Source organism: Mauremys mutica, unplaced genomic scaffold (assembly GCF_020497125.1).
Source record: "Mauremys mutica isolate MM-2020 ecotype Southern unplaced genomic scaffold, ASM2049712v1 000468F_np12_subseq_322290:360651_obj, whole genome shotgun sequence".
Taxonomy (NCBI): Eukaryota; Metazoa; Chordata; order Testudines; family Geoemydidae; genus Mauremys; species Mauremys mutica.
In genome coordinates, this window is record NW_025422970.1 from 13,525 (window position 1) to 38,362 (window position 24,838).

Consider the following 24,838-nt stretch of genomic DNA (forward strand, 5'->3'; position numbering starts at 1 on the left):
TTGTGTACTCAAATGCAGAAAAGCACTCTAGGTTTGGGGGGGATTTTGTTTATTTTAAATACACTTTTTGCCTGGTAGAGAGTTATATTTATATCCCACTGTGTTCAAGTACAGCTTTTAAATATTTCAGTACCAGGAGAGAATATGCGTCAAGATCAAGACCATTATTCTAAGGCATGGAGTAGGGAAACTGAAGGAGTGAGAGTTAAAAATAAATTTTTAAAAATTGTGTTCAGTTGTTGGCTTCCCCAAATTGCTGCACAACCATGTGCATGAAGAAGATCTCACCTAGAGACCTGTGTCTGCCACAATTAGTCAGCATCACTGAGTGTTCTGGCATGGAGTTATCCACCCTGAAGGAAGGGAGGAAAGAAATAATGAGAAGGGAAAGATTGGGAAAACAAATATTAACAGGGAGTTAAAAAGCTCAACCCTCTGATAGGATTTGACATTTTTCATTGTATCTTTTTTTTTTTTTTCAAGGGACCGAGCACCTTTTATCTTCACTTCAGAGATGGAGTATTTCATCACAGAAGGTGGAAAAAACCCACAGCGTTTCCAAGAGTTTGTGGAACTTTGCTGTCGAGCTTATAATATAGTCAGGAAACACAGCCAATTGCTCTTGAACCTGCTGGAGATGGTAAGAAAGTCAGGGATGTAACCAAAAAAACCCTCAATCCCTCTTGTTTTCTTTTTCCCCTGTAGCGAGGCTTAGAGGGATTCGATTTTTATCGGTAAATGTCAATCTCATTGTACACCCACGAACCAATGAAAATGTATATTTTTATCACTAATAATCTAAATTTACATTAAGGCAAAGTAAGAAAAATGCTGCTTCGGAAGTTACTAGCATTTGACTCAAGGGTCTTTATTTTGTATATTTTGACATGTGATGTGTACAATTTGTTAACAGTTCTAAAGATTTAATTTTGATTCTCAATGTCTATAGTCATTAAATAATTTCATGCAATTGTGAAAATGTAAATCGATAAAACTTGAAAAAATCCTTAAAATTACGCATCGATATTATCACTCAAAATTGTAAAATAATCAAATTCTGCCAAATCTCTATTACTGTGATTTAGAGCGTTGTCAAATTTCCAGGATTTTTTTTCCATGTAAATGTTAGCAACTTTATTTAGAGTGTCACCTTTGTGCTCACAAAACATCATTCTGCCCTCTCTTTTGTGTGAAAGCTAATTGTTTTTGCTCAGATTACAGTTTCACCCTATTTTTTTTTAATTGGAATATTTTTGTAAAATTTTAACCAATTGCAGAGCAACTCAAATTAAAAGGTTTTCTTTTGTGAATGTTTCACCCGGTCCTAATTCCAGGTTTTCAAATTGCAACTCTGTTCGGAATTAAAGAAGTGAACTAATTAAACTAAACTCACAGACTGCATTATGTTACAATACCCTATGGTGATTGATCTAGGGCACTGCAGCCATTGCGGAGTTTCGGGAGCCATTATTGTAGAATGCTATCATGCTTTGTTACTGAGATAAATACAGTAAAGAAAAAAGGCTACATGAGGACTTCATAGAAGAACCGGTTGTAGAGGACAGCCTTGGTTCGAGTGATAATGAGCTAATTCAGTTTAAACTAAATGAAAAGATAAACAAAAAATAGATCTGCAACTAGGGTCCTTGATTACAAAAGAACCAATTTAAAAAAATTAAGGGAATTAGTTAGGGAAGTGGACTGGCCTGAAGAATTCAAGGATCTAAATGTGGAGGAGGCTTGGAATTAGTTTCTGCAACTTTGACTTAAAGTACTTGAAGCCTCTATCCCAACCAAGGAGAAAAAATGCGTAGAGATGGGTTGCAGACCAAACTGGATGAGCAAGCATCTCAAATAGGTGATTAAGAGAAAGCAGAAAGCCTACAAGGAGTGGAAGATGGGGTGGATCAGCAAGGAAAGCTACCTCTTGGAGGGCAGAAAGTGTAGGGATAAAGTGAGAACTGCCAAAAGCCAAGCAGAGTTGGACCTTGCACAGGGAATTAAAACCAATAGTAAAAGGTTCTATAGCCATATAAATAAGAAGAAAACAAGGAAAGAAGAAGTGGGACTGCTAAACACTGAGGATGGGGTGGAGATTAAAAATTATCTAGGCATGGCCCAAAATCTAAACAAATATTATGCCTCAGTCTTTAATTAGGCTAATGAAGAGCTTAGGGGTAGTGGCAGGGTGACTAATGGGAATGAGGATATGGAGGTAGATATTACCACATCCAAGGTGGAAGTCAAACTGAAACAGCTTAATGGGACTAAATTGGGGGGGGGGGGCAGATAATATCCATCCAAGAAGATTAAAGAAACTGGCCTGTGAAATTTCAAGGGCAATAGCAAGGGTTTTTAATGAATCTGTAAACTAGGGGGTTGTACCTTGTGACTAGAGAATTGCTAATATAGTTCCTGTTTTTAAGAAAGGGGGGAAAAATTGATCTGGGCAACTACAGGCCTGCTAGTTTGACCTCAGTGGTATGCAAGGTCTTGGAACAAATTTTGAAAGAGAAAGTAGTTAGGACATAGAGGTGAATGGGAATTCAGATAAAATACAACATAATTTTACAAAAGGTAGATCGTACCAAACCAACCTGATCTGCTTTTTTGAGAAAATAACTGATTTTTTAGACAAAGGAAATGCAGTAGATCTAATCTACCTGGATTTCAATAAGGCATCTGATAAATTATTAGTTATATTGGAGAAGATGGGGATTAACATGAGAGTTAAAAGGTGGATAAGGAACTGGTTAAAGTGGAGACTAAGACAAGTTATGCTGAAAGGTGAACTGTCAGGCTGGAAGGAGGTTACTAGTAGAGTTCCTCAGGGATTGGTCTTGGGACCAGTCTTATTTGACATTTTAATTAATGACCTTGGCACAAAAAGTGGGAGTGTGGTAATAAAATTGTAGATGACACAAAGTTGGGAGGTATTTCCAATACGGAGGAGGACCAGAATATCATACAAGAATGATCTTGTAAACTGGAGTAATAGAAATGGGGTGAAATTTAATAGTGCACGGTCATGCTTTTAGGGACTAACAACAAGAATTTTTGCTATAAGCTGGGGAAGTATCAGTAGGAAGTGACAAAGGAGTTGAAAGACCTGGGTGTATTGGTTGATTGCAGGATAACTATGAGCCGCCAATGTGATGCAGCTGTGAAAAAGGCTCATGCATCAGGTGAGGTATTTTCCGTAGAGACAGGGATGTTTTATCAGTGCCTTGTATAATGGTACTGAGGCTGAGAGGGGTAATGTGAGACTTTTATTGATTAATGTTTGTAAAGCGCTTTCAGCTCTGCAGATGAGAGATTACTCAGTAAAGCCCAAATCAAAGGCCCAGTGCAAAGAGCAAGCAGCTGGGCTGTGCATTGCAGGGCTCCTTCAGGGAAGTAGCAATGGAATCCCTGACCAAGCCTGTGGAATGGTCATAGATCGGCTATACAACTGCTACTAAAGCCCTAGGGCTCTCCACCACCTGTACCCCTCATAAGCAGGAGAGGAGAAATGATAGGTATGGCAGTGAGTGGATCTGCTGTCTTCTCCGCATATTCTTGTTGTGTGGTGGCATGCCAGGAGACTCCACAATGCTGCACTGCAAGGCACTAAGGATTGTTTGTGCCCAGCACAAGACCCCCAAATCTTACCTCTCTGAGCACCCTCTGATGTGCAGCAAAACTGCACTGCTATGGCCAAAATGAAAATTATACATTGCAAAAGATGCCATGTGTTTCCCATCTTAAAGCAATTTTGAAGCTAGAACTGGTGCGTGAAATGGGATGTCCTATAAAAGGAGTACATAGATCATAGACAATCATAGAATCATAGGACTGGAATGGCTCTCAAGAGGTCATCTAGTCCAGTCCCCTGTACTGATGGCAGAACTAAGTATTAGCTAGACCATCCCTGACAGGTGTTTGTCTAACCCACTCTTAAAAATCTCCAGTGACAGAGATTCCACAACCTCTTTGGGCAATTTATTCCAGTGCTTAACCATCCTGACAGTTAGGAAGTTTTTGCTAATGTCCAACCTAAACCGCCCTTGCAGCAATTTAAGCTCATTGCTTCTTGTTCTACCCTCCTCCTTGTAACAACCTTTTATGTACTTGAAAACTGTTATCATGATCCCTCTCGGTCTTCTCTTCTCCAGATTAAATAAACCCAATTTTTTCAATCGTTCCTCATACATCATGTTTTCTAGACCTTTAATCATTTCTGTTTCCTTGGACTTTCTCCAATTTGTCCACATCTTTCCCAAAATGTGGCTCCCAGAACTGGACACAATACTCCAGTAGAGGCCTAATCAGTGTGGAGTAGAGCAGAAGAATTACTTCTAGTGTCTTGCTTACAACGCTCCTGCTAATACATCTCAGAATGATGTTTGCTTTTTTTGTAACAGTGTTACCCTGTTGACTCATATTTAGCTTGTGATCCACTATGACCCCCAGATCTCTTTCCGCAGTACTCCTTCCTAGGCAGTCATTTTCCATTTTGTATGTGTGCAACTTATTGTTCCTTCCTAAGTGGAGTACTTTGCATTTGTCCTTATTGAATTTCTTCCTGTTTTCTTCAGACCACTTCTCCAGTTTGTCCAGATCATTTAGAATTTTAATCCTATCCTCCAAAGCACTTGTAACCCCTCCCAGTGTGGTTTCATCCGCAAACTTTATAAGTGTGTTCTCTATTCCATTATTTAAACCATTGATGAAGATACTGAACACAACTGGACCCAGAAATGATCCCTGCACGACCCCATTTGATCGCTTGTCCATGAACATGGACATCTGTGCACAGGGATCCATGCTGATTACCTGAGAGCTTCTGGATAGATTTTTAAAGTTTTGGTTTTAACCCATAAAGCCCTAACTTGCCTGGTACCAGGTCCCCCTGTGAGACCACCTCTTTCCCTTTAATATAGTGTGATGGTTGCAGTCAGTAGAGGTGTTGATGCTCGAGCCCCTTTCATATAACAGAGAGGGGGATGCTGGGAGACTGTTCTGCACAAGGGCCACAGAGCTCTGGAATGGCCTCTGGCCCCAGGTCTCATATTGTTTGGATCTGTTGACATTCAGTGCACATTGCAGATTCCATTTGTTTCACATGGCCATTGAAGAGCAGTATGGGTGTTGAGCTACAGGCCAACATACAGTGATGTGTTAGCACTTGATTATAAGCTGCAGCTTGGTGGATGAGCTTGATGGTATTGCATTCTGGGTTTGGTAATTGTAAATAACTGACAGGGAACTCAGAGCCTGTGGATGGGTGCTCTTATTTCTTCTAAAGAGAAAGGAAATAAAACAAACATAGGAGATATGAGTGTGATGGGATGTACCAGGCCCTTCGAGGCCTCCGTGATCCTACCACACACACACACACACCCATCCTGGGAAGGAGCAGTGAAGGTGAGTCTAGGGTGGCCAGATGCCCTGATACTATCAGGACCATCCCAATATTAGGGACTTTTTCTTATATAGGCAACTAATTCCCACCCCGTCCTGATTTTTCACACTGGCTATCTGGTCACCCTAGGCCTGCAGAGGCCTTGTGGGAACAGCCAATCAGGCCTTGTGGGAACAGCAGGCTCCAATAAAAAGAACTGCCAGGCCTAAGCAGGTCAGTCCCTGGCTAGGACCAGAAGGCTGAGGATGGGTGCTCCGCTCTGACCAGAGGAGCTCAGTGGGCTGATCTACTGGCTCTGGGAATGAGAAGACCTGACAGTTGTAACCCTGAGGTAAGGATGAAGAGAAAGGGGCTACATGGGAAATGGCCCAGGGAAGTAGCAGCAGCGGCAAACTGGAAGCAGTGATACATGTGTATAGGGTCCCTGGGCTGGGACCCAGCATAATGAGTGGTCTCCCCACTGGCTTACTTGCAAAGTGGCCAAAGCCCTGAGAAGGGGAAAATGCTCTGTTGGGAAGCCCAAGTGAAGGGCAGGACTTAGAGGGGCATGGAGGTCACCCCGGTACACTCCTTTCTGTCAGGTGTGGTGCCACAGGTTGATCTCATTAACCAGAGCCAGAGCCATAAATAGGAGCGTACTCTGCTGCACCCAGGGACACTCATCCCACTCAGTTCAACAAGCAGCCTCTGGCTCCTTCCTTCAGGAGACACATCTTTCCTGCATCTGTAAATAGTCTCTGCTTCTGGAATCCTTTTTGGTTCCTTCTCTGGGTTATTCCTTTCAGACCTTCCTTAATCAGGAGTCTCCTTTGCAAATGGGCTGCATTAGTTAGTCCCTGACTGTTCTCCTTAATCAGGAGTCCCCCCAGCTCTCCTCCCTGGAGCTGAGTTCTCTTAATCACTTTCTCTAGTCCTTCTGAAGTAAGAGCTGTCCTCTCCCAAACTGCGTTATGCGTTATCCAGCCATAAGGCCTTTGCCAGCTTCTCCCTCAGCTAGCCCCTTGCCCTTAGTCTTTAGGCTTCAGACTGCTCAGCAAACTAGTTAGTATTCCAAGTGCCTGCCCTGCTAGGAGAGAGGAGGCAGCCTTTATGCTGGTCCCCTTCTCCCAGCTCATTCCCAACTGGCTGGGGAGAAGGAGGAGGGAGGGGACCCTTGCCTTCCCCTCTCTGCAAGACTCCTGGCCCTTAAAGAAACAGTAACAGTATTTCCTCCAGAATACTTCTTATTCCTGGGACTGCTTCCTTTCTCCTAATATCTCCCAGGTCTTTGTATATATAATTGGGCCTTTCAAACTCTTAAAGTGCCATGCCACATGGGCTGACCATTAGGCCCTACTACTCTTAAGGGCAGACTGCTCCATCACATATAGTAAAAAGGGTAATTTATAGAAAATTATGGGGAAGATCTACTTTGGGCTCACTTTAGTGCAAAATACCAGATGACAGCAGGAAGGGAAAGATAAACTAACCATCAGAAAAAGCAATCTCAAGTTTCCACAATGGAAAGTTCTGTGCATATCTGAAAATCTGCATCTTGTCTACATCTCACTGTCTGAGTTCTGCTTTCTGAGATGTCTATATATGGTTTTTTCTTGTTGTTGTTGTTTTTTAAGTCAAATCTGAAGTTATATAAGGCCACTTTCAAAATGTGCAGTGCTTGATTGGGGTTGTAAACTCTATCTGCTTTGAATGGTCAGTAACTGCTAGTGGCTTCCAGCATACTGTGATTATAAACCACAAGATTTTTTGTCCCAGTGTGGAGTTAATGCTTTATTCTCTTGGTGGTGAGCTGCATGTTTCCAAATATCAGCAGTACCAGTATATGCTCCTGGGAGCGAGAGAAGAAATAAGCCATGAAGTTCCCATCACTCTGAAAAGCAGAAACATCTGCGGGAGGCCCAAGAGCCTTGCTGGCAGAGTTCAGCTACAAAGCCTGTAGTTTATCAGCTTTCCTCTCATTAAAGAATCAATATGAACTAGAACAGAGGGTTTCTGGGGGCCATGAGCAGCATTCAACTAGTTAAAAAATCATGTAAAATCCAGGATTTTCCAGATAAAAATTTCTATCACAGGTCTATATAGCTAGTTCTCCAAGGAAGCCTAACAAATCATCTCTCTGCTAAAATGTGAGTAAGAAATAGAGTCATTACTGAGAGACAGGAGATATAGATCCACTGCCATTGAGTCACTCTGTGTCCTTGAACAAATCACTCCACCTTGCCATGCCTCAGAAATACCTTTTGTAAAATAGGGATAATGAAACTTGCCCAACTTCGTGAAGGGATTTGAGATGCATGTGAAAAGTGCTGTATCAGTACTAGTATAATTAATTCTTTCATGTAGAGATGGGCCAACCCCACAACCCTGGATCTGAATGCCCACAGCCTTGGAGGTGTTTGCCATCCAAACCTGAGTCCACCCTAGGGTGACCAGACAGCAAGTGTGAAAAATCGGGATCGGGGTGGGGGGTAATAGGAGCCCATATAAGAAAAAGACCCAAAAATCGGGACTGCCCCTATAAAATTGGAACATCTGATTACCATAGTCCACCCTTACTGCTGGCCCTTCACTTCCTTTGCACTATGAGCAGATCCAAACATTACCATACTTTGGGGGATTAGAAATCCAGATCCAAATGTTTGTGGCTCAGGCTTATCGCTAGTTATATCAGATAACTAAAATACCTGTGATGATCAAGTACTGTAGCCCAAGCCATCTGGGTGCCCAAACATATGTGTACTTGGGACAACCAGTTGGAAAATACCCAAAGTCTTGTCTGATCAATCTCCAGCATCACTATGTTGGGAACCCTCCTTGTCCCCTCTGATACAAGAGGAAAGAAACTACACAAAGCAGGGATGATGGAGGGGCTGGATGATCCTCAAGGAACCATGCTGCAAGGGGGAACAGTAGCCGACAGAGCAATGCAGAGAAGCCGGTCCTATCCACACAACCTTCTGCTTCCCCAGCACTTGGGCTCTTCTTTCCCATATCCCCAGGGTAGGGAGTCCACGCCATGCCACCTGCATCCAGTGTAAGATAGGGCACCAAACTGGAAACTAGAAGAGACCAGGATTCTTTACCCACCTCGACGCATAGTACTGTATGACAATGGGCAACACACTTCATCTCTCAGCACCATAGTTCTCCCAGCTGTAAAATGGGGATATTTTTACCTACAGTCCTTTGTAAACTGCTTGAAGATATATAGATAAATAATATTATGTGTTTGTAAGTGCAAAATATTATTATTGTGCATTGCCCAGTCTCAAGAAAGATGAACTCAAACTGGAACAGGTGCAGAGATCAGGGGAATGGAGGGGCCTACCTTATCACTGGAAAAGCTTGGCTTGTTTAACCCAGCAAAACAAAGACTGCAAGGGGACATGATCGCTCTCTAGAAATACATCAGGGGGTAAACACCAAAAAGGAAGAAGAGCTATTTAAGCTAAAGGACAATGTTTGCATAAGAACAAATGGACATAAATTGGCCAAGAATAAATTTAGGCTAGAAGTTAGAAGAAGGTCTTATAACCATCAGAGGAGTGAGGTTCTGGAACAGCATCCCAATAGGAGTAGAAGAGGCAAACTAGTTTTAAAATGGATCTTGATAAATTATTACCAGGATTATTTGATAGGGTTGCCTGTGATAGCAAGGGACAGAACTCGATGACCCAGAAGGTCCCTTCCAGTTCTGTGCTCCTGTGCCCTCTTTGTATTTGCCAAACCTCTCCCAACTGAGGGGAAGATTCTCTTGGAAACTAAACCATTTGAATTCACCTCAGTGATTTTTTCAGTCTCCTCTGCGTAACCAGTGTTCAAGCTGTCACAGTTCCAGCAGCAGTCCAGACAGAGCCTGAGACATTAGACTACATCTCAGCCATGGTGCTGAGGAGAAGTGGACCCAAAAGACAAACACATTGATTTAAAAATATTGAAAAGAAATAAGGAAAACAAATCTCTTTTTCTCTCCCCCTTTCACTTTACAACAAAAGCTATGTTTCCCTTTTATTTGGTTTAATCTTCTGAGATCAGTGGGCACTTCTGTCTGCACTGGAAATATATTTCATTGTGGAATGTACACGCTCAAGCAGCAATGGTAAAGTTATATTTGTATTCTTTCTGAGCAATAGGTGGGAAAGATTTTCTCTCTATTACACACAGTCCATCATCTCAACTTGGTGTGGGGAATGTGCAAAGTCAGTGGCTTTTAAACCTTTATTAGAAACTTTTCTTTTTTTTTTTAACACTTTAAAGTGCCTAGGGACAGGTGTGCTGGACACATTGAACATGTGTAGTTGTCCACTTCTCATTGCACTACACTGACAATGTTGTTAATTCTCATGACTATATAAATAAGATTGGAAGGAAGGAAGACTTTGCATTTAGGAAGTGTCTTTCATCCAATAATACTTAGGACATATTGAATCATTTTACAACATATTCAATCCTACTAATACTGCTGTAGAGGCAAGCAACTACTATTGTACCGTTCTTCTGGACTGGGAAACTGAGGCACAGAGAGGCTAATGGTATCTGGCATGTTACAAATAAAACTGGGTACATTAACAAAAACAGTTTTCTTACAGGTAGATGTATGTAACTAATTGCATGGATCTGAAATAGTGTGACATTGGGATGTAATGTTTTTATAGGTATACCTTTAGGTATAAAGAGTTCATAGAGTAAGGGGAGGCATCCATTCTGGTTTAGTGTTGAGTTTGGTTGGTGGGGAGGAGGTTATCACAGCTGAAGGTGGTATCTGCAGCCTGCCCTGGAGATGTGTAGGTGGGTGCCCTTTGCTGCCTTACGAAGGCTGAGAGGGGAAAATAGTGTTTCTGTGTATACTGAGGTGGTGGATTCCTAGTAGAGAGATCAGTTGCAAGGAATTTAATTCATGAGGTCCTGAATCTGTTTGAATACACGCTCTTCTGGTGTATCAATGTGAAGAGGTTAAGAGTGCATTTCATTCTCCTAATCCATGCTCTGTGTGTTATACCCAGAGTCACACATTGCTCAAATTAGGAGAGGTTTGTAATTTATAAATGGGGAGAGTTCTTTCCCTGTAACTCCACTTTTTTCTAGTTGCCCTGTTTCATTTAAATTATGTTCAGTGCATTTATTGGATCAATCCTATTTATTCAAAGATGCTGCATGCAGGGTTGCCTGAGCTGAACAGCGTCCAGGATTTGAAGTATGTGTATGATAACCTTCGTCCACAGGACTCAGACCTCCAAGCCACGAGCCACTTTACCAGGTAAAAAACAGAAAAGAATTCAGAAAGTATGCCCTCTTTTAGGCTTAAAGAGACACTGCCAAATTACAAATCATAGGCTCTGTTGATCTATGGAGTTAGTCAATTGAAATCAATAAATTACACAAAGGATTGTCTCTAAACACAAACATGCAAACAAACCCTCTCTTTATGCACATCACTAATAACTCCTTAGATTATGAAAGGAGTTGTTCATACCTAACTTATTTTCCGTTACTGAAGTTGCTTACATTTGTTGCTCAGCTTGCATATTGTAACTACCCTAGTATATTTCTTGTTGGCTTCACTCTAATGCACTGTGACAATGCTGCAGGGTTTGGACTGCAAGCACTTCCAGTGACTGTTTGAATCTCCTCATTCAAAGAGCTGCTTCTTTGAGTTCCGTGAAGAATGTGTTTTTTGTGTTGGTTTCTGTAAAATGTTTTCAAAAAACTGAGAAGCAATGTGGCCTTGCTGCTAGAACACTGGGCTGAGACTCAGGGGATCTTGGTTCTGTTCCTGGCTCTGCTGGGTGACCTTAGGTAACTCACTTCACCTCTCCGTGCCTTGGTTTCTCCATCTGTAAAATGGGGTTAATTATATTTTCTTCTTCTTAAGCACTTTGAAATCTACAGATGAAAAGCACTGTATAAGAGCTAGATATTATTAATAATCACTTTGCAGCTTGATTGCTATTCGCGTAATATGAAACTTTTCACTTCTAGCTTGTTGTTCGGATTCAGCTAGGATTGGTAGGGACTGAAGGTTAATGGCAGTTTAGCAGTCTGTACGAAACAAGTTTGATGTCAGTTCTGTCTTTTGTAGACAAGCGTCCACCACCAGGGCCAGATTAACTCTCCTGTGAGCCTGGGGCTATTAGATTTTGTGGGCCCCTGTATACAAGTCTTTTTTCCTAGGAGGGAGTTTAGTGCAGGAGGGGGCTGGGGCAGGAGATTTGGGGGCAGGAGGGAGTTTGGGTGCAGGAGGGGATTCTGACCTGGGGTAGGGGGTTGGGTGCAGGAGGGGGTGCGAGGCACAGGCTCCAGCTGGGAGGTGCTTACCACAGGTGTCTCCCGGCTGGTGTTGCAGCTGGGCTCAGGCTGCCTGCCTGCATGCCGTGGCCCCACGCCGCTCCCGGAAGTGGCTGGCTGCTAGCAGGTCTCTGCAGCCCCTGGGGGCAGGGATACGCTGCCCATGCCCACAAGCGCTGCCTCTGTAGCTCCCATTGGCCAGTTCCCGGCCAATGGGAGCTGCGGGGATGGTGCTGGGGGTGGGAGCAGCACATGGAGCCACCCCCCCACACAAACATGGGGCCACAGGGATGTGCCAGCAGCCAGCCACTTCCAGGAGCGTTGTGGGGCCACGGCATGCAGGCAGCCTGCCTGAGCGCCCCTTTTAGTGGCCTGGAGATTGCCGCCTGTGATTTATTTTTGCAGGGTTCCCCTTGAGCCGGGGCCCTGGGCTGTAGCCTCTAAAGCCCCTGCCTTAATCCGGCAGTGTCCACCACACAGAAATCCCCACCACAATCGGTGCCTTTATCTCAATAGATAGGCCAAGCCCTGAATGCGCTTGTAAGCTGAATGAGCCACAAGTGTGGAGGCCCAGCCTGGGGAAAGCTCACACTGTCACAGCTTGCACTGTACTTGCTCTTGGGAAAGAGGACCCCAGAGTATTGCCCAAAGGCAATTTTAGAATTTTAATAAATGAGAGAAGGCCCTGAACCCAAACAATTGAATCAAATGCACTGCTCCTGTTAAATTCTCTCTGGAATTATCTAGATCTGCACCATGATGTCAGTCTTAACTGTGTTACTCAGACTTGTCTTTATGATGTGTTGAGAACAGAACACGGAAACAATACACTCCCAAAATTTGGAGAGGTTTGGATTGAGATACAAAACCTTTGGATCAGACCACACTAGTTTGGAACTTCCAAAATTAAATGATTCCATTATTTTAGAACACAGAAAAGTCCCCAACTTCTCGTTTTAACCCCTAGATTTTCCTTATTTTCCCATTGCCCTTTGATTACACAGTTTCATTTGTTTTTAATTTCTGCATGACTGTGACAGTGCTGGGATTCACCACAGCGGCGCCTCCCACTGGTCTCTCCGGGAATTAGCTCAGTCCATGGGGAGCGCCCTTGTTATGGTGGTTTCCCATCCATCTCTCGCCCTCGCTTGGCGTCTGGACCCTCGTTGCTCCCTTCTGCTCGTGGCATCCGCTTCAGGACACTGCCCTCCGGCAGTGCCCCCCAGTCCATTCTCACCCTCTTCCAGGGGGCTAACAGCAGTCTTTCACCTGCCGCAGTGGCCAGCCAATCCCAAAGTCTAACTCCTTCCCTCAAGGGTATGGTGCGGTCCAATATGGCCACTTCCCATGGCCCGTTGCAATATAAGGGGAAAGGGGGGGACCCAGGCCTGCCCGCTATTCTGAGTCCCGACCCAGGGACCCTCTAGCGGCAGCCTCCCTGCCCTCCTTCTCTCCCCTCGCTTGCTGTCCGCTCTCCCTGGGTCACTTCCCCTCTGACCCTTTGCACCCTTTAGGCCCTTCCTCAGGGCCTGCAGCCTGGCAGGTAGCAGGCTGGAATTCCCTTCAGCTCCCCCGGGCCCGCCCAGCACTGCGCTGTCCCACATGCTGGTCTCCTAGCTCAGGAGACAGACCTTCCCTGTTAGAGGTCTGGGAGAGACTGACTGCTCCTCTCCTGGGCAGCCCTTATATAGGGCTGAGCCCGGCCCTGATTTGCCACCTCCTGCCCAGCCCTGATTGGCTGCCACTTTGCGCAGCCTCTCTGTCCTGTTTTAGCCCCCCTTTCAAAGGGAGGTGGGGCACTCTCCCCACCACAATGACATTTAAGATCAATGTTGATCCCATCTCCTCTAATCCCTACTCACTCCCATCTCCTCACAATTTAAAGTATTGCCAAGCTGCAGCCTTGTATACTGCAAGCACAGAGTAAAAACAAGTCCTGTTAAATAAGTTACATCCATGCATCCAACAGGGAATAGATCCCTTAATGATTTGCTCACAGTATAGCTGTATGCTTTCAGTGACTTGAAACAAAGGTCTGATTGTTAGAATTAGTGTCAAACAAGATCTTAAAACCCTGGAGAAATGTACAATTTTGCTACAGTGCGTATTTTTTCTCTTTTAATGTAAATGAGGATTGTTTGCGCTGTCTGTGCATGTTACTCCAAGAAAATGCTCTCATTTCATCAGCTTAAATAAGCTTCATGGAACCAGTTAACTCATTGTCTGTTTGTCCCTATTTTAAATTTCTAATCATGGTTTAGCACATGTTAATTAACATGTTTTAACTAACACGTTTGTAATTTTAATGTGGACAGGATGCCAAGAACTGCTGCTAGTCATGCTTAAACATATGACAGCCTCACTCTGCCAATGCCTGAGCTAGATAGAGTATGTTTACACTGCATTTTGGAGTGTGGTTGCAGCTCATGTACACATACTCAAACTAGCTTTAATCTATCTCCTAGTCTATCTAACAGGAACCCCTTGACTCCAGATGTTACTTTGTCTTTATTTTCTTAGCTACTTCAATAAATGTTCATTATTTTTAAAAAGTCCCTGTCACGGGATTGCTGGCCCCTTTAAGAGAAATCTGTGCTAAAGCTATCCTAGAAGAGCTAATTTAAAGGGAATGAGCTTATCTAGGCAGTTAGTTGAATAACGAACACTTGAGCCTGATAAAAGTTCGCCAGGGCTCAGTTGCAGAGAGGTGTTCACAGAGAGAAGCTCTCATAAGGGAGAGGAGCTCCCAGAGACCAAGGAGGAGGCAGTGCAACCCATGAGCCCAAGGGGAGAGACTTCATTTCCATTTAATAAAATAGAACCCCATCAGGGGAATTGTCTTACATCACTTCAGATTGTGTAGAATTCTTAAGGGGCCGAGAGAAAGGAAAGTGAGGTAGATAGTGCCTGCAGTACTAGCTCAGCAAAGATGTGCTACAGTGCGGGCACAACTTGTGACGAGTGGTACTAGAAGTGGGATTCTGCGATCATCTCCCATCAAGGAGGGATGACTGAGTGGCACAGTGCAGACACCTTCCTTGGCTGTGAGATTTTGATCCTCCCATGTCAGCATATGGAGGGGCAGCCACAGCTGTTGGAGTTCAGCTCCATTTTTCTTTTTTGGGAGGGGGGTCTGAGCAGGCCCAGAGGCCTGTGAAGGAGGTTCCACAATGGTAAAGACTCAATTGTCATTGACACCGAAAGGGAAGAAGGTATAGGGCTCAACCAACTCTGTTTTGACTATGAGGAAGTGGAGCATGCAGGACGGGTTTGCCCCTGTAAAAACAATGATTGTAGAGCTGTCCTGGTTGTACTGAGCACCAGAGGAATGGGGGAGAGCCAAGATGTCAAAGACACCCTGCCAGAAACTGCTGGCTATTGTGAAGTCTGAACAAAAGACAGTGGGGACCCAGTTTTGGTGCAAGAAAGTGTGATGCCCCAGGGACAGTCTGTCTTGGTTGTGGGGAGAATAGTCACATAGAAAGATGTTGCCCTGCTAAAAATTTTGACTTCAGGTAGATGCACTTTAATTATGAGGAAGATAGATCCTACAAGACACGGTGAATATGGAGTAGTCCAGGAAATCAGCCTGGGCATGTAAAATTAAAGGTAGGAGGATGGCTTATGGGTTTCAAGCTTCTCATTGGTTAGGGTAGATACCCTCACGCTTCTCTCAGCCCCAGAGATGAGAGTTTGGGGATCTTGAATTATTTGGTAGAGGAACCAGAATGGGTTCCACTCAAAAGAAGGGTTCAACCAGCTAACCTGGGGGACAACAGGATTATGGGGTTGAGCAAACCAAAAAAAAGACTCCAGGGATCTGAAGGTCCAAGGAAATGCTGGCAACAAGAGCTATGATGTGACTATAAAACAATCTAAAAGCTGCAGGCCTTGATGGAAGCTTTCTATCAGGAATTGGATGTCTGGGCAAAGATTCATGAGCCCGAAATCAAAGAGATTAGGTGGAAATATCCCCAGGCTATGGAGGGTCTGACTACACAGCTGGAATGAACTAGGCAAATAGAAGCAGACCTTGAAAGGGCAAAGCAGGCATGGGAGAGCAGGACTGGCTTTAAGCTGATTCACCTGATTCCCTGGAATCAGCCCCCACACTGAAGAGAGCCCCACGCTGAAGAGGGCCCCGCGCCTAAGGGGGCCCCGCTCTGGGGGTCTTCGGCGGCATTTTGGTGGCAGGAGGGGGTCCTTCGGTGCCGCGGAAAACCCGGAGCGGATGCCCCGCCGCCGAGTATTCTAATCGGGCCCCACAGGTCACAAAGTCGGCCCTGTGGGAGAGTGAATGTGAAAGGCTGACCAATGAGATTAAGATGCCTCTACCTGGTAAAAGAAATACTTTGTACTCATGGAAGGAAGTGACAGAACCACAAGTCAGTTTGAAAAGTGGCTCAGGACAGCCAAATCAATTGGAGAACAAGTCATTTAAGCCAGAATATAAACTGGCAGACCTGGGAGCCCACATGCAGATGACACAAGAGTCACTTCAGGAAGAAACCACCAGAAACCAAGTCTCATTACTCCAGTGGAAGAGATAGAGGATGAAAAGAAGTACTTAAAGGAACAGATGTCTGGAGGAACTAAGTTAAACCTTGAGAAAGAAGTCTCCAACCTAAAAGATAGACATTTCCCCTCCAGACCAAGCAGTTATTCCAATTTTTCCTGTCTATCACAAGGACAAATGGGAAGTACTGAAATAGAAGTGAGGGAGAGATTGTTTTACCGGTTACCTGAACGGTTCAGTCTTGTCAACACCACCAAACATTGCATCTTTTGTTATTTAAGAAGAGCTCAAACAGTAAAATGATTAACACTGTAATAAATATTCTTGGGATGCATATTCCGTTTGTTAGGCTATTTTTCTTGTCCTTTCATATTTTGACCAAGCTGACTAATGCTACTGGAGGCTGGGCTCTAACCTACCAAGCCCTTTCAGAACTGTAAAGAGTTCTATGTTTTAGGAATTGTTATTGCTCTGGTTCTTCATTGAAGGCCCATTCTGTAATTTCTGTTAGCATCTACACACCATTTTCCTTTGACCCCCAACATTGGGTCACTGGACCATTATGAGCTGACCAGCAGCCACACATTTCCCAGATTACAGGTTTTGGGAGGGTCACTCTCCCATATTATGCATAAACATAGTGGTATTTGAGACTTAAACAAGAGTTTCTGTGGGACCACTGCCACATGAAATAGTTGCCTATAGTGCATCCCTGCCCTAAATTCAGTTTGAGCCTTGAAACTCAGTTTGATCTCCTCCTATTTCCCATCCCTTCTCTAGCCCCAGAAAACATTTTATCCACAGAAACAGGGCACCCTTCCTTCTCCTGGAAAGAGATGTCCAAGTTTGGTTTACTGCAAAGTGCTATCTCCCTCAAATGTCACCATGATGTTGTGTGACATTTTAAAAAGTGTTCTTAAAATGATTTACAGTTATTTTAAATAGATTAAAATCGGTTCCATGCTATGACTGAAGAGTTTGAATTCATTGCAGTACACAAGCAACCCCACTGCTCCTGCCCATGAATGAGAGCTGCACAATGGATCTGAAGATTAGCAGAAAATTAGCAATGCACATCTTCAAAAGCTTGACAGCGGGGGAGATGCTAAAGAGGTGTTAGCTGATGTATCTGTTTACTTTATTTATTAATGGAATAATTTATTATGCACCCATCGCTGCACAGGTCATGCGTGTAGATTCCAAACAATACCAACAACTGCAAAACTAGACCACCCTCATAACACAAATCCTCTGCCAGTCAGCAGAATCCCATTCTCCAGCTGGCAGCATATCCCTTAGCAATCCATCCCCCAGCTAACTAAAACACCAGTGGAGGTTGATGACATCTGAAAGAGCAGAGACAAAACTACCATCTCAAAGTGTGCTCGCAGATGATTTACAGCAGCAGGCAATAATCACAGTGTGTACGCCACAAAGGAACAAAGACAAACTTCTGACTCTCCCCTGCCAAGCAGCCTCCACTGTAAAATGACAGGCTGAACAGATGTATCCCACACTGCATTCTAGGGAAGGCCAGGAGATGGGGAATCCTTCAACATATTGGTATTCACAGCTCTGCAACAGGCCCTAGACAGCAGGATGATTATTGCCCTAAATGGAATCCTGACTAAGATCCTATGTACTCTCTGTGGAAAACAGACCAACTCAGTTTTTCTTTCTAGTGGGCTTTACTGAAATTGAGTTAGTTTTGGTCCCATGGTTACATAATAGTAAGAGGCTAAGCTGGCTCTGCATCTGACAAGCTGATTCTTAACAGGCAGGGTCAGGTAAGGAAGGGCTGTGTGAAGCAGTAAAATTGACAAGATGGGCAGAGTTGCTGAGCTAGGTTGGGAGAACTTGTAAATGAGTTTTCATGCTCATGTACATCCTTTCCTTTTCTCTTCCACTCACAGGGCCTATCAGGCTTCCTGCAGCCCTAGACTTGTAGGAACGACTGCAGCATTTGCTGTCAAGGGTTGAGAGAAAATTCAGGATCAGGTCTTTGATATGGCTTAGCAATTCAAACATACTTAATATATTTGAGGGATGTTGGGGATCCAAATTGTGCGTATGTTTCTCTCCATAACGCCTGATTGCCCTTGAAGGTAAACCTTCAAAATGAGTTGTTCTGTCACAGGGCATGTGACCTCATTCAGGTCCTCTACAGAGGCCCAACCATTATTCCTCCATAGAGTCCAGGAGGAACTTCACATGTGCGGTAACCAGGGGCGGCTCCAGGCACCAACGCTCCAAGCGCATGCCTGGGGCGGCAAGCCGCGAGGGGGCGCTCTGCCGGTCGCCGCTAGGGCAGCAGGCAGGGTGCCTTCGGCAGCTTGCCTGTGGAGGATCCACTGGTCCCACGACTTCGGTGGACCTCCGTGCTTGGGGCGGCAAAATGTCTAGAGCTGCCCCTGGCATCTGCCCCTGGCAGATGTCCTACTCAAGGCAGTTCTGATTGTGTGTTTGGGGCTACCTAGCAGCCTCAGTTGTGATTTGCAAAGGTGCCTTTGAATACCTCAGCCTACATGGCGGAATCTCCAGAGACTTTCTTATAAGAAATTTCACTTCATCATATCTGGCGATGCCATAAGAACAGTCTTGCTGATACTACTGTATGGTGGCAGGTCCTGTCCCAGCTGGAATTAAAAGCTGGGTAAGCTTCCTGGAACATTTCAAAACTTCAGTAATGAGTTCAGGCTCAACACTAAAATTAGTGTTAGGGACAAGATTTGCATTTTTGGCTAAAAATTTGGAGTGCCTCTGTTGTGAGAACCCGTGAAGAGGGCCTGGTTTGCAGAAAGCACTGAGCACCCACCCTCAGAATATCAGTTCCCTTTAGGGTTTCCCCAATTGGTCACCCAAAAGTTGAGCACCCCAAATCACTAATTACTTGGGGAGATTTAGGCTGAACTTTATTTGCTCGTCCCCATTTCAGAGAACAGCTTCCTAAGTCTCTGCGCACCCTGACTTGTGTAAGAGTTTAACAGTTCCTTAGGAATGCTGTGGACCACATATGAAATCCAAATTTAATTCAGCCATTAGGAGGCATAAAATTGGTATATGTGAATTACACTGAAAACTCATCTCACTTTTCTGAAAAGCAGGCCAGAAACTAAGCTGACTGCTAAAGGGATACTGTCAAGAAGAAAATTAAATTTTTGCCGGAAAATTATGTGCCAGCTACAGTTACAAGATTACTAGAATTAAAATTAGCCCTCTGTTTCATTTGCACATTTGTTAGCACTTTATATAGTCAGTGTCACTCTTTCCCTATATAGTCCAGTATATAGATCTGTACGAGCAGTGCCTTGCAACCCCATGGAGCCCCATTGACTCTGTGTGAGTGAAGGGGTCCCCAGCACAGAACCAATTGCCTGATCAGAGCCCAAGCTTGTTTGCCTGTTGCAGAGAAGACACAAACATCAGCAGAACAGCAGAAAACACCTTCCAGCACATTGTTTTTAATGTTCTAGATGAATTGCTGCATTTTTTCTATATATGTATAATTTTTTCAAAAATTTAGTTGGTAGCGTCCCTTTTAAGTATTTAATAAAATAAATATTTTTTTCAGTTTAGGTATAAAGTAAAGGTATGTGATTAGCAATCTACAGGTTAAAATCATATGAGAGGTTTAATGGGCCCATAGAAAGAACAACAAACCATTAAAGAGATGAATTGCCTGAATTATGGTCCTCTGATATCAGCTGCTCTGCAATAGCAATAGTGTCTGAATACCAAGTTGGTTGTACACTGTAAGCAAAGGCATGTGTCATACAAGTTCGATTAAACTGAATAGTTTTTAGCTGTAAAATTAACATTATTCTCTCCCAGTAATACTCTGAATTTTCTGGCTGCTTTTCTATATCATGGTAGAGCTACAGATTCCACAACCCAAAACACATGCCAGTGATTTATCAAGTGATTAAACTACACTTTTTAAATATAACACTCTTTTCCCTAGGAACTAAAAAAAGAAAAGTTTTACAACCTTGAATATGGCCCAATTAATCAGCACTGTATTGATTTTCCAATAATATCCTAAATTAAGGTTTATTTTCTTGTTTTGCATGAGACTCCTAAATTGTTTCATTTCTAAAATGGGCTGTGTTTGACTCTTTCAGTAAAGCTTATTAAGTTGCTAATTACCTTGCCTTATTGGAAGATTATTTTGCTGATATTATGTTAAGAAAAAATATGTATCTTCACTTTCCACCCTTAGTCAGTTTAATGTGGATAATGTCTACATGATAAATTGCACATTTTGAGTGACTTCTGCATGCATGATTGAGGTTTTTTGCTTTGCATCTGGGCCTCTTCTTTGGGGTGTAGCTGCATTTGTGAAAGATACCAGAGTCTTCAGCCTGAATGTAAGAGGTCATGCAAACTTAGGTCTCAATTCAGAAAAGTGAGGTCTCATTTCAGAATTGCTATTCTCAATACAGCCCAAGCACATGCTTAACTTTAAGCATATGCTGAAGTCCTAAGTGAATGGGACTTAAAAAGGTGATTAAAGTTAAGCATGTGCTTAAGTACACTTCTGACTAGCAATAGATTTAAACACGTATTTGAGCCCAATTAGGATCCAACATTGGGAAAACTGTGGGACTCGTATAGTTTTTTGGGGGGATGTGTAGTTAAGCCTAAATGGTTGGCACTCCATAACATCAACAGCCATCCTGGATATCCCAGAAAGCTGACCCCAAAGTAGGGAAAGAGAGAGGAAACTTAACATCACAGTGAAAATAGATCCAATTGGGCAACTGGATTTTAGGGGCTTCCTCTCCTCCTTCAAGGACTAGTGATATGATTTAGCAAGTGCCATTTTCCAAACAGAATTCACATTTGATCTGAAGAGGTGGTCATGCTTATTTGTATATAGTGCCTTTCATCCTGAAGGATCCCAAAGCTCTGGGAAGTGAGAACTGTGTTCTGGTTTGTCTTGCATGGGAAATAAAAATGGGGAAAGTTGGCATAGGGAAGTCTTTCCTTTTTATATCAGGGGTAGTCGTATTCGTCTGTATCCACAAAAACAAGGATTCTGGTGGCACCTTAAAGACTAACAGCTTTCATGGGTAAAAACCTCACTTAAATCTGTTAGTCTTTATGGTGCCACCGGAATCCTTGTTGTTTTCCTTCTTATGTAGCTACACAAAGGGAAAATAGGATCATGGGTTGAGATTTTTAAAGTCCACTAAGGGATCTAGCAACACAAACTCCTATAGGTGAATCACTGAATCAGCTTTGAGAGTCTCAACTTTGGTGCTGCTTCTCCCTGTGGCAATTGCTGCTTCTCGGCATGCAGGGAGGCATTGTGTGCATCTCTGCTCTCCAAAGCAGAGGTGGAGTGGGTCCAGGTAATCAGGAATAAAAGCCACTGAGATAAGTCAGGTGGGTTACCCAGGTTGTTAGCCTAGTGAATGTATTTTGTACTTTCCTGATAACACACCCAGCCCTGGTCCTTTGGAGATTGATGGAATAACTTAATCCGAACTAGGCTCAACTGCTGTGTAAATTGTCCTGCTGCAAACAAATGGTGACGAGAGTGTGTGTGTTCTGTGTGTGTTTGATTTTTAGTTGCATTCATAGCAGCAGGCACCAGGAAATGGAAGCAAAGGGAAATGTATGCATGAAGAGAAGCATTTACATTTGATCTTATTTTTGTTTTGTTTTCTCAGGAAAATAAAGGAAAGTTTAGAGTGCTTCCCTGTCAAACTCAACAACCTAATCCATACACTCGCACAAATGTTAGCCACAGGCTTTGCCAAGCCTACAGATTCACAGAGTGTTCCTCGGGAATCCAACATGCTGGATGCAGAGAGGTCAATTGCCCGAGCAACCATTTTAGGGTTCAGCAAAAAGCCTGACTCTGTATGTATTTCGCTCTCCGCTTGCCCTCTTTTCGCTTGATCTTTAACTACTCTTCCTTTAGCTTGCATGCTCTCCTGCCTCGGTTATATAAAATGTGCTTATGCCACAATGAAAGGATCATGGAATGAGCAGCAGTGCCATAAGCAATGAGATTCTGGAGGGAAATAAAACCAGGCAGAGAGCTATTAGTGGGGAGCCATTAGGAGAACGGTTCCTGCCCTATAGTGAAAAATAAATCAAGAGCTAATTATAACACCCATAAGGAAAGCATGGCACAAAATTAGGAAGCCTGACAGAAACTGCTGTATGCTGCTTGAATGGAGCATTATTAGTTTTCTCACTCAGTGGTGATATTTCAGTGTTTGAACTGCATCCCATCTAGACAAGTTCCTTTTTATACAGCTATGCCTATAAATTAGAAATTGCATTATCAGGCACTTTGGAGCTACATTACAGAAAGGTTTTTCTTTGTTGAAATTTCCCTGTAGTTCTGCATGTGCCTTTTTGGCATCAGCCTCTCTCTAATCATTTCTATTTTTTCCCCAATGCAGCTATATTTAGTCCAGGTGGTTGCAAACCTGCCAGGTGGTCACCTTTGTGGAAAAAATCATTCGAACAATTTTCAAAACTTCACAGCCATCTACAGAAGCAATTTCCATCCACATACCCTCCCGGAGTAAGACAACACATTAGTCCTCATTATTCTGCTTGTTAAATGGCTCTCGCTAAGTACAAGCAAAAATGTGAAGAATATGTGGTTGTTTATATTTGCTAGCAACACAAATTCTGCCTCTAAGGCACTCAAAGCTTTCATGTCTATCATAGGATCTAGGGAAAATTGATCCTAGTCTGTTGTGACAGCCTACTTTTGCTACATTCTAGTTATCCACAGCCACCTGTGATGTTATACTTTTTTCACCCATTATTTTCAAGGCAGATTTATTTCTGGAAGTGGGATGATTTAGCAACAAATGGCTGAGCCTTTCTTTTTGGAGAATGCATGTGTACGGGGGAGGAGAGGAGGGGTTAGGGCCTGATCCTTTTTTTTTCTTAAGTGAAGGGAAGAACTGTCATTGACTTCATTGGGACCATGATTGGGCCTTAAATCAGCTTTCTTTACATCAGCTACTATGCAAAAGTGTTAGCAAAAATACTTCATTATAGCAACACAGGTGTTTACGTGCTGGGTCAGATCAAGGTCAGTCTAATCCAGTATCCTGTTTCCTGACAGTGGCCAGTTGTGTAACAACCCTGACACAGATAGCTGAGGCATTATCTCCCTCCTCACCCCCCACATTAGGTCTCCTCCTAGCCCTAGCCTTCTAACAGAGAATGCCTTGAGCCCTGAAGCTATGAAGTTCAACATCTCTTCCAAAAAATTGTATTATGATAATTCTGGGTATTAATATCTATATACATGTCCAGTCTTGTTTGGAAATCTCACTAAGTTCTTGCTCTCAATGACTTCCTGTTGCCAATGAATTCCACAGATTAATTATGTGCTGTATGGAAAAGTGTGTCCTTTACCATGGCCATGGATTCAGGACATGTCAGAAACATCACATATATCATTACTCACCAATATTGACACCACTGAAAGCAAAGCAGACGTTCCTTTATCAGTCATGCTAACCCATCCAATGGAATTCCCTTCTCTCTACAATCTCAGCTGAAGGAAAAGCAAATACTTGGCCACAAAAATGAGTAGTTTATTTGATCGTAAATACTGGGAAACTCAGGCTCAGATGGGCTTGAAAAATACAAAAAGTCTCTGGTTGTTTGAACTGAAGTAAATTGGACCCCAAAGTCCATCATTGGTTTGACTGGGTGGATGGGCAACAACCACAAAATTTTTACTATCCACTTTTGTGTCTTCCCCAAAAATGTGAAACAGGTTAATTCTAGAGAAAGGTGAAGGAAACGGATTCGCAGATCCCTTAGTTTCTCATCCGCTTCAGATCTGGAGTTTTGATTGGCCTGATTATAATTTGAATGCTTAGTTGCAATTATTCTAGATTGGGATCTGAATATCGGAGGGTGGGTGTTTGAATCAGGGTTTTCCATTTGAGAGCCCATACATAGTTTCTAACTATTGAATTATAAAATAAAATTGCAAAAAAGCAGCTATTTCTATCAGTGTTCTTCATGAGCACAGACCTTTGAAAGGGGGAAAAGGAGTTTTATTAATAAGATCCTATCCAAATCTGTAATGTTGAACTTGTTAAAATATTAGTAGCTATATATTCATGTAAAACATTTTTTAAATGTAATTTAAAAAGTACTTGCAAGGCTTTTAAAGTTACCAGGATATGTTTTCCAGAAACCTCAAAAAGTCAATACCTCATTCATAAACCTGTTTATGAGCTTCATAACTGTTGCTATCAACAAATTCAGTCCACAGCAATAACTTGTCACCACATGATCTTGTCCCAAGAGTGAATTCTCTTTACCAATTTTTTCTTTAAAATGTTCTTTTAAGTTAAACAGCATTTTTTAAAACTGATGTTTTCCAGTTTGAGGATCTTTTGTGCATGTCCAGCTTTGATTTTAATAAATAATATGACAAATTATTTCCTTACTATGGTCTTATCATTGGAACTGGCCATACCAGATCAGAACATTAGTCTGTCTATGTGGTACACAACTCTAGCATTGGCCTGTGCCATATGTTTCAGAGGAAGGAAAAGGCCGCCGGTTCCATAATGTACCTACAGTATCAGTTTGAAGCTGTATGATTAAAAAACAAAATGACTGATTTTTAACTT

At 43.0% G+C, this 24,838-nt stretch overlaps 1 protein-coding gene across 1 annotated transcript; it reads left to right on the forward strand.

Annotated features, from left to right (window-relative positions):
- Nucleotides 1-483: 483 nt before the first annotated feature.
- On the forward strand, nt 484-22,073 carry LOC123357273 (phosphatidylinositol 4-phosphate 3-kinase C2 domain-containing subunit gamma-like; the record flags this gene model as incomplete). The annotated part of the gene is made up of 3 exons (XM_045000571.1): nt 484-640; nt 10,552-10,661; nt 21,881-22,073. Coding segments are annotated over 3 exons (460 nt in total), but the record flags the coding sequence as incomplete, so codon positions are not given.
- Between the last annotated feature and the right edge of the window lie 2,765 nt (nt 22,074-24,838).